General features: G+C 41.9%; 1 protein-coding gene across 1 annotated transcript in view; it reads left to right on the forward strand.

The window, feature by feature from the left end:
- Positions 1-3,234: 3,234 nt before the first annotated feature.
- Positions 3,235-10,579, forward strand: part of LOC311051551 (kelch domain-containing protein 3-like) — a gene marked incomplete at both ends in the record, with an annotated part of 56,905 nt that continues 49,560 nt past the window's right edge. The window contains 2 exons of the mRNA XM_084066130.1: positions 3,235-3,676; positions 3,740-4,176. Of these exons, the coding sequence (XP_083922256.1) occupies positions 3,235-3,676; positions 3,740-4,176 (879 nt within the window). The remainder of the gene's footprint in view (positions 3,677-3,739; positions 4,177-10,579) is intronic.

Genomic DNA, 10,579 nt, shown 5'->3' on the forward strand with positions numbered 1-10,579 from the left:
TCCACAAGCTCATAGTTTGTATATCTGCTATTTTTGAATAGCCAAAGAAATCTAAAATGACACAGATGCGTTCCCAGATTGAATGGCCTAAAGCCCTACTTTGTTGTACAAGAGTGTCAAGCTAAAGTTACTAATTAAAGTTACTAGTTACGGGGCCAGGCTTCCAGCATGGACCCGTTTTGTTATTGGCATTATTCCATTTCTTCTTCTTCTTCTTCTTCTTCTGCCGTTTTTGCCAGTTCTGGCTGAACCGTGCATACGCTTTTTATGAAACTCGGCCATATGATAGATGGTCATGAAAAACGATCAAAAAATAAATCTTTTTACAATCTTTCGTCAAAAGGTGGCGCTATAGCACTCAGTTGAAAATGCCAACTTTGAACAGGTACAACTCATGCCCTGTTTGACCTACAGCCATGAAACTTCGATGCACACATGCGTCTCCTCATGCTGAACAACTTTCACACTCTGACTTTTGACCTCTGACCTTTAGATCTCCCACCATTTTGAATTATATGAAAAACAGTTAAAACCTATCTCCTCCTGGGATTTTTGAGTAATCTGCACGAAACTTTTTACACATGAACTTTGGACCTATGCCAAAAAACGTTTGCAAAATATTTTCCATAAGTGAAAAAATTAAGCTTTAATGAGCCAATGAATATTGCAGTTTTATGACAATTATTCATCTGCCCCTAACACATACATGCAGACTTACCATTCTTTGAAATTATTAAATATAGGGAGCCAGAGGCTCTGGTTGACCCAGGTACGATTCCAGGCCAGGTCAGCAAATGTGTCGATGAAATGAAATTTGTCCCTGAGCAAGACTCTTAACCCCTAATTGCTCACAGGCCCTCATTGGAAACAAGACCGCAAGGACTTTCATGAACTGACCTGTTAAAGGAATTATCATTTCTCTTTCTCTCTCCTGGCCCCGTATTATCGCTGCTTGCAGCTATATTTAATAATTACTTTGCAGATATAAATTATTATATTATAAAACATAAATTAACCACTTTAGCCCTATTTTATACCTAGGCTATTTGAAAATAGCCGATCTACATGCGACGCGCTGTGAGCTTGTAGATCGGCTATTTTCAAACATTTTTGTACTTTTACTTTTGGTACTTTAAGTATATTTTGATGCCAATACTTTTGTACTTTTACTCAAGTAACATTTTGAACACAGGCCTTTTACTTGTAACAGAGTATTTTTATATGGTGGTATTTTTACTTTAAACATTGAGTACTTTTTCCACCACTGCTGCTCACGGCTATTTTCACCATTTTATGTTTTTTTTAATAATAAAAAAGGAACAGTTTTGGTCATACAAGGTTTTCGCCAGACAGCGACGGTATATCCAAGTAAGGCTTCTCTTGCTTCCTGCTGGACTCGCCAGTGTCTTCATGGTGTGTGGAAGACACAAGACTAATCACTCTCATTGTGGCCTATTTCCATGGTAACTGTGCAATGAGCGGTAATTTAGCCCCGCTAGCTAAAGACACAGACCGAGTCATTATCTTAGCGCCAGGCAAGGGCCTCCTATTTAAGGATTCACACCATGAATGAACAATTAGAGAACAGTTTGCTGGCCTAAGTGGGGAGAGACAGAACAGAGGGGAGAGAGAGTGTGTGTGTGTGTGTGTGTGTGTGTGTGTGTGTGTGAGAGAGAGAGAGGGGGAGAGAGAGAGAGAGGAGAGAAATTGAGCGAGATATTGACAGTATGAAGTTTTCCCGCCCTTCTGTCTGTCCATCTTATCTGTCCATCCAGCCATGCATCCACTCTTTCACCTGCCTCAGTCTCTACTAGTACGTATTGATGTCAGTGATGACAGAAAGCATAACATATGTAGTATAAAAGAATAAAATAAGCCTTAAGTCGTTAAAACATATTCCCTTACAAACCGTTAATGGGTCTTTCACAAACTGTTATTTCATAAGTTATAATGTTTGTTTATTTTAATGGTTTAAAACTATTCCTTATTAAATAGTTAATAGAGCACGAAGGCTTGGTAAACTACTGATCAATGACTTATACTGTATTTGATAATAGTTTATTAACAACTTTATGTTATACTGTATTTGATAATAGTTTATTAACAACTTTATGTTAGAGTCAAGTCTCTCTGCTGCAAAGTGCAAACCCTACCATTCTAACATCATCACTACTGGAAACGGCAACGCCAGAGACGTCTCCTCTAGTACAGTGGTTAAACTTTTAATTTAAAGGACCCCCAGGTTGGTATGCATTAAATGACCACAGACCCTCATTACTCTGAGAGTGTACATATCTAACCAAAATGTCTGTGTCGATGTGGTTACATTTGTACACTCTCAGAGCTACAGAACGGTTAGGGTCCATTTGGATCATTATCTGTCGATCATTTAGCTGGGTACTCGCTGGATCCACCTCAAGGACCCCTGGGGGTCCCCGGGCCCCACTTTGAGAACCACTGCTCTAAGTCAGCCACCCAGCACCCCTCCCTGCACCTTGCTATGGCGATCGATTTGACACGTTTGAGAGATCAACAGGCGGTGGCTCCCCAAACTCAATGGCAGTGTTGATTTTGTTGACTAAAACTATGACGAAAATTGTTCGTCGACTACCTTTGTTCACTCACGAAAACTAAATTAAAACGAAACAAAAACTAAGCTATGATGACTAAAACTATGACTAAATATATTTAGTCAAATATTTTAGACAAATGTTTCAACAAATAAAAACTAGACTAAAATGTCAGGGAGGGACTTGTGGAAAAAAGATCCAGTATAACTAAAAGACAAGTCACTTTATGCTTGGTTGCACTCAGGTGTTGTGCTCTGAAAATAGCAGATCTACAAGCTCACAACGCGTTGCGCTGTGGCGCGTTGTGAGCTTGTAGATCGTCTATTTTCAGCATGCAACCAAGTGTAAAATCAGCCATTACGACGCCATCAAGGCCAAGACTCAAGACTATGACTAAAACTGAAACAAAATTTGCTGTCAAAGCATCACTGCTCAATGGCTTTGAGGATTGGCCAAGCTTAGCATGACATTTTTGCCGCTGTACTGATATAAGTGGTCGCGTGGGAAACAGGACTTAGTTCCTTTACACAACAAGACGACGAAGGGCCAAAGGAACCAAAAGGAGACAGAGACTATTAAAGTTGATGCTGCTGAGCAAGAAGAGCAGAGTTTTCCTTTGAAAACGAAAGACTCATAGAAAAAAACATAGAGAATTTGATTCAAGATGTGTGAAATGTTGCGCTGGACGGTGCATCTGAAAGGAGAGCCAAAGAGAGACGACCATGCTGCAGTGGCGGTGGGCCACAAAGTCTACTCCTTTGGAGGCTACGGCCAGAACATGGTTCAGATCGAGGTGCACATATTCAACACAGTGTCTCTGCGCTGGTTGCCCCCGGTGACGATCCGAAAAGGCGAGCGTCCCGCCGAGGTCCCCTCCAGGCGCTACTACCACACGGCCGTGCTCATAGGTGACGCCATCTACATCTGGGGGGGCTTGAGGGCCACGGAAAGCACTGACAACGTGCTTTATGCGTTCGACGTCAACGCCCATAAATGGTTCATACCCAGGGTTTCTGGGGCCGTTCCGGATGCGAAGTGGGGCCACTCGGCATGTGTCCTGGGAAAGGTCATTTATATCTACGGGGGATACACCCAGATCATCGGATGTAGTAATGACATCTACAAGTTGGACACCAGCACAATGGTCTGGTCTTTAATTAACATCAAAGGCCCCCCGGCGCCTGCTTCTGCGCGACACTCTGCCACCATCATCGGGACAAAGATGTTTGTATTTGGAGGAGGGGGCCAGTACAACAAGATCTACATCAGAGTGTTTGACACGGCCACCAACCGCTGGCTGAGAACGCCTTCTGCACAGATTCTTCCAGAAGGACGCAGGCGCCATTCGGCTTTTTCCTACAATGGAGAACTGTACATATTTGGTGGCCACAACCTTCTTCTGGACTACACCTTCAATGAAATGTGGAAGTTCAATCCAAGGACCTTTTGCTGGAAAAGGGTTGACCCCAAAGGGAAACCCTCGTGTTGGAGTTACGGGATGTGCTGTTGCATGGTGGGAGATCGTGTCATCTTCTTTGGAGGATTCACGCCGAATGACCTGTACATCTTAGATTTAAGTCCTAGTCTTAACACGTTATGCAAGCTGGTAGTTATTGAGCAACGGCTGGATCGGTCATTACTCCCACAAGACATCAAGTGGGAACTGGAAACCATGACTAGCAACAGCAGATGTAAAAAGTACATGAGTGTGCTCACTGCCAGCCAGCCCACATAAATAAAACAACAGTGAGCCCACTAAAAAAAGACAACGACAGAGAACAAGTTCCAGGCAATGGAACAGAAGAAAGTGAAAGACATACCCACCCTTAAAAAGGCTCCCTTCATTCAGATGGGAAAGAAAGCAGAGCACTGGGATTGTGCTGAGTGAATGTAGAAACAAAGACATGCGTTGAGCAAAGCAACAGACAGTTGTGGAAACAGGAAACATGTTTGTAAAGAAGAACTGAGAGTGGAGAGGAAAATGACTGCAAAGGTGGAGACCTTTGTGTTTTTTTTAAGTTACGTTTTTTTTTAATCATAATTGAGGCATTATTAAAGTGAGAAATAGATATGAGATCTGAAGTGCCAGTTACTTCCAAACAAATACTCACAATTCACAAGCTCTCACACTCCTTTTTGCCATCAGAGGTCCACCACTGTTAAGTGATCAGGCTGTGTGCATTTTCAGAACATGTTTATTTTAATTGTCTCCACAAGGCCAATAGCGTGGCCGAGACTATGTTTTGCCCCCTGTCCTTCCGTCCGTCCGTCCATGTGTCCGTCCGTCTGAACAGCTAATCTCCGGCACCGTTGGGCCGATCGACGTGAAACTGCACACACTCCCTGGATGCCAGAGATATTTTTCGGCCTGTTATAGCCCCACCATGAGGCTGATTTGTGCAAAACACATCTTTTGACAGTACTCCTACAGATTTTGTCCAAACATCGTGCAAATCAGTACACAGATCTCTATAGTCATGTGATCAAGACGGAACTGTCCGATTTTTCATATTCCATTCTGATTGGCTAAGATTGGCTTCCAAAGTTTGCAGGAGTTGTCCTTTTTGAACAGAATGCTTCAAATCATGAACGCCACCCTACATTTTTCAAATCAGCCTTATGGTGACGCTATAACTGGACGATTCGCGTTTTTTACCTATAACTGGACCAATCGGCGTGACATTTTGCACACACACACACTCCCTAGAGACCAAGGAAAAACCTCCGCCTTGGGCCTTTTGTAGCTCCACAAGGAGGCAGATTTTTGCTAAATACTTTTTTATTTTACTCTTATAGATGTTGTCCAAACATCACTCAAATCGGTACACATTATCTCTATAGTCATGTGATCAAGACAGATCTATCCGATGTTTCATATTCCATCCTGATTGGCTAAGATTGGCATATAAAGTTTGCAGGAGTAGCTCGTAATGAACAAAATGCCTCAAATCATGAACGCTGCATCCGATTGCTGTGAAACCTTGCATGCACATTCCCACTAGGCCGAGGAAGAAATGCATGTCTAATAGTCATGACTGAATTCCCAACATTGCAAGCCCACAATAACCTACCTGACCTGGCGGAGACCTGTGCTCCGAGGAGCACTTTGTCTAGTTATCGATTGTGTTCCACCTTGGATCAATGGATCTAACCTAGTGTACTTTAAGTTCTTATTTACTGGTATCACTTATTCATATTAATGTTTAATGTCTTATTGTTTAGCCAGTTATTTGTGGCCCCATTTGCAATACCCTTGCGGCCCACAGGTTGTACATCCCCAAATATTTTCCACATTGCAAATTCATGAACTCAGATCCACCGTCCCTCCATATTTGGGAAAGGCAATATGTCATCATTATGATGTCAGAGATATACAGGGGAAGACGCTATTTGACCAAATCTCGTTTGCTTTTCATTTTGAAGCGCATTGAATATACATGTCTGTTGTATGAAATGTGCGATAAACTCGACTTAAACAAACATATTTACTTTTAGGTTAGGGTGCTGACTAGAGCAGTGGTTCTCAAACTTTTTCATGTGAAGGACCCCCAAATTGACACTTATTAGCACCCCCACTTATTAGCACCCCCACTTATTAGGACCCCCATTTGAAAAGACAATATTTTTTACGGCTCTAGCAGTGATTCTCACCCATTTTAATTTCAAGGACCCCCAGTTTGACTTGCATTAGGCTATACGGACCCCCATTTAATGGCATTTCTATCTCTGGGACCCCAATTTATATTGTAAAATCAATGTAATTTTATACTGAGAGTGTACAAATGGAACCAAATGAACCCTAACGGGTCCATTTGGTTCCATTTGTACACTCAGAGTTACAGACCCATACGGGTCCATTTCGTTCCTAACTATCCATCATTTAGCTGGGGACCCCCTGGAACTCCCTCAAGGACCCCTGGGGGTCCCCAGACCCCACTTTGAGAACCAATGGACTAGAGAAGAGGGCTCTGGTGTTGCCTTTTCCAGTAGCAGTAGAAGGGTTACTTGTACTGAAAGTTGTTCATCAACTACTAACAATTATGTAACAAGTCTAACAAGTCTAATAAGTAGTTTTCTAAGAGCTTCATAATATATTAAATATATTCATAGACATATTTTTAAATCATTAACCAGCCATTAACAAACATTAACAAGTTTTTCATAACTCACTAACAGTTTGTGTTAATGCTAGTAACATGTATATAGCAAAATACAGTGTACACATCCTTCTAGTTTATTGCAAACAGATCCACATTTTGGTGTGAAGGATTACATTAATTAATGATCGAATGAATTAATGTTATGTTAATGTTAAATCATTTGTACAATCACACTCCAACATTTGCTTTCAAGACGCATACATTTGCATGGGATGATAGTGTTGTTTTTCTCTTTCAAGGTAACATAAAATGGTCCAAGAAGGAATGCACAAGTTTCTGATTTGATACCACATATTCAATACATTAAAATGAGCATAACAGATATGTTTCAAGGGGCCAGAAAAGGTTATGGTTATGTGGATGGACAGATATTATGCTTGGTTTAAAAAGACTCTTAAGAATGCATTCCGTTGATATATAAATGCATCATTTGTCAGATATCTTCACTGTGCTTTTCAATTAATTTCCTCTAATATCTGTTTATGTCAAGTGGATGAATGTACTAAGTTAGTTTGAAAAGCTTTAGTCTCTCCATAATCAATTAACAGTTGAATAAGAATTATAACTATAACAACGTTTTCCAGTGTCAGTGTCTCCTCACCTCTCTCTCGCTCTCTCTCACACACACACACACACACACACACACACACACACACACACACACACACACACACACACACACACACACACACACACACACGCCCCATTGTCACTCGCCTGTTCAGATGGATATTTCCTTTTATAGGATTTCTCTCTTCCCCCGTGCAACGTGTGTGTGTTTGTAGAAAAAGCCCCTGTACCCACTCCTCTCCACTCCTCTCTCACTCTCTCTCTCTCTCTCTCTCTCTCTCTCTCTCCCAGGCCTTTTGTGCGTCTCCTTCTAAAGAAGCTGTCAAGCTGCACTGTCTATGGGCCCACGAGAGGAACATAAAGCATACTTTTTTTTTTGTTTTGTTTTGTTTTGTTTGCCTGCCACGCCGTCGGTGCTGAATGAGTGAGTGGAGAAGAGAGACGTATAGAGCAAAATACGAGGAAAGAGAGAGAGAGAGAGAGAGAGATAGAGAGTAGAGAGGAACATGTAATTTACTGTCGTTCCCTCTCTACTGTATATGGCTTTAGTTATGCTAATGACGCGCTTTGTCAGGCTGAGGAGATAGCTATCAATCAGCTGTCAATTGGTCAATTGGACAAGTGATGACAAAAAAAGACCCCCCCCCCCCCCCCCCCCCCCCCCCCCCCCCCCACACACACACACACACACACACACACACACACACACACACGCACACACACACCCTCCCTCCACATCCGCCTCCTCTCCTCCGTTACCTAGAGGACTCGAGGGCCCAGGGAAATCCTGGCAGCTGGATCAGAGCTGGAGTCGGATCCGGACTGTATTATAGGTGGTTTAAGCAGAGGAAGGGACAGCAGCTTATATAGGACGAGTTTCTGGAGTCAGACAATATGCAGTGGTGGAAAAAGTACTACATTTTTTTTACTTGAGTAAAAGTATCAATACCGCAATGTAGAAATACTCTGTTACAAGTGATAGCCTGGAGTTAAAAATCTACTTGAGTAAAAGTACAAAAGTGTTGGCATCAAAATGTACTTCAAAGTACCAGAGGTAAGGCCTGGCGTAGCGGTCCAGGCACCTATAGGCTCGGTGTAGCCTGACAGCGCGGGTTCGACTCCCGATCCCGACGGCCTTTGCTGTGTGTCACTCCCCATCTCTCTCCCCATTTCCTGTCAGCCCCCAAAAATGTTTAAAAATAAATAAAAGTACCAAAAGTAAACGTACTCATTATGCAGAATGTCCCATTTCAAGTTTTCTAATGTATAAAAAATCTCTTGAAAATAGCAGATCTACAAGCTCACAATGCGTCGCATCGCGACGCATTGTGAGCTTGTAGATCTGCTATTTTCAAATGGCCGAAATGGATATGGCCAAAATGAACTGGTTCATGTATGTTTTGTAATAAAAATGTACAAGGTAACTAGTCACTAAAGTTTTCAATTAATTGTAGTGGAGTAAAAGTATAATATTTGCCTCTGAGATGTACTGGAGTAGAAGAAAAAGTACAGACATTTGGAAATACTCAAGTAAAGTAAAAAACACCTCAAAAGTGTACAGTACTTGAGTACTTGAGTAAATGTACTTAGTCACTTGACACCACTGACTATATATGTTACATGCCGTGTAAAAACCCTGTGTTAATTATCTAACTGTACACTCTGCGAGTTACAAATTGATAAATTAACACTAAGGATTATATGTGTGGCTTGTTTTTGTTTAAAAGCAGAATAAGCATTTAATAGCTAAGTCTATACAGCTCGCTGTAATCTTTGCGCGCAACGTATAGTACTCGTTGGCTGCCGCCATGCAGGCTGAGGGCAAACCCTTCATTATGCTAGCTGATGTTAGCGCTAAGATAAACCAACAGGCCCATTAGTGCCAGTTCATTTAGCTTGTTAGCCCATAGCCTCGGGGCTGATGACATTCATTACATATCATTAGTGCACAATTAGCACGTCTAGCCCTGACAGTGTCGTTCCCCAATGTTACATGACACTTTTAATCATGTTTCCTTTTCACGTGACATGATTTATGAGTTTTTACATGACGCTGACGTTCATTACATGAAACCACCTGCTATCATAAAAGCTGGCGGGGCGGCTTAAACGAGTTATGACTCAGCGGCAGTATTTACGCCACATGAAGTCCCTGGGACTGAACGCGTGCATCGTGGTAGTACGGAGCAAAACTGTCAGTAGCAGTTTAAATACTGTATGTCTTACAGTATGTTTATATATATTTAGTTATACCATGTGCAGATGGCCAGGCCAGACTTTAAGTCTTGTGTTGTGTGTGTGCGTGTGCGTGTGCGTGTGCGTTTGTGCGTGTGCATTTGTGCGTGTGCGTGTGTTTGTGTTTGTGTTTGTGTTTGCGTGTGCGTGTGCGTGTGCGCGCGCTTGAGCGTGAGCGCGAGCGTGAGCGTGTGTGTGTGTGTGTTTTTATTATTACGTAGGCGACTACTTTTTGTATCTCTCTACTGAATTTCAACTCAGGATCAATAAAGGTCTTTCCATCTAATGTATATATTTTAAATGTAGTCTTGAGTCTTGTTCAGTTTTTTTCCCTTTCAATAATGTCTTAAGTAAAGGTATATGTAAATTAAATTCTAGGGCATTTGTAAGTGTTTTTTGTTATGTTATATCTTAGACATACCATACTTAAAAGACAGTTTTCATTATCTTCTGTGATGCATGCAAAACTGCCTCTCAAACCCCTGCAATACCACATTGCTCTGTGGCGTGCAATGTTAAGCATTAGACTCACAATCCCAGCGCCCTGGATCGAATCTCTCTCCAGCCATTGTTGTTCTATCTAACCTAAAATGTATCGCAAATGATTCTACTAGGTTTAGGCATCGTTTTTTTTCGCCCCCACGCGAAGCGGACCACAGGGCCCACTTGGTGAGAGCAGCCCTTAAGTTAGTATGTAGTTAGGCAAAGAAACAGTTACAATGACGGAGTCACGTTGTCTCTAGTGGACTCGAGCAACGAGAGGCACCGCCGAAAGGGCCGCAGGCGAGCGAGTCGCTGTGCCGAACGTTGCCAAGTCCACTAGAGCCGACTCAGTGCCGTTCGAGTTAAGTACCGATAGGGACAGAATCGTAAATTATTATTTAATGATTTTTTTTATGTAAGTCAATGGGGCTCAGGTCGGGCCGAGTCATATACATCATAGATCAATTATGATAGATGACTGAGACCCAGATCATTCTGTTTTTGTCTTTTACAATTTTAGTGTTTGTTTACATTGAAATAAAACAGAGTTGCATTTAAAAC

This window comes from Gymnoscopelus microlampas, assembly GCF_963454915.1.
Source record: "Gymnoscopelus microlampas genome assembly, chromosome: 9".
Taxonomy (NCBI): domain Eukaryota; kingdom Metazoa; phylum Chordata; class Actinopteri; order Myctophiformes; family Myctophidae; genus Gymnoscopelus; species Gymnoscopelus microlampas.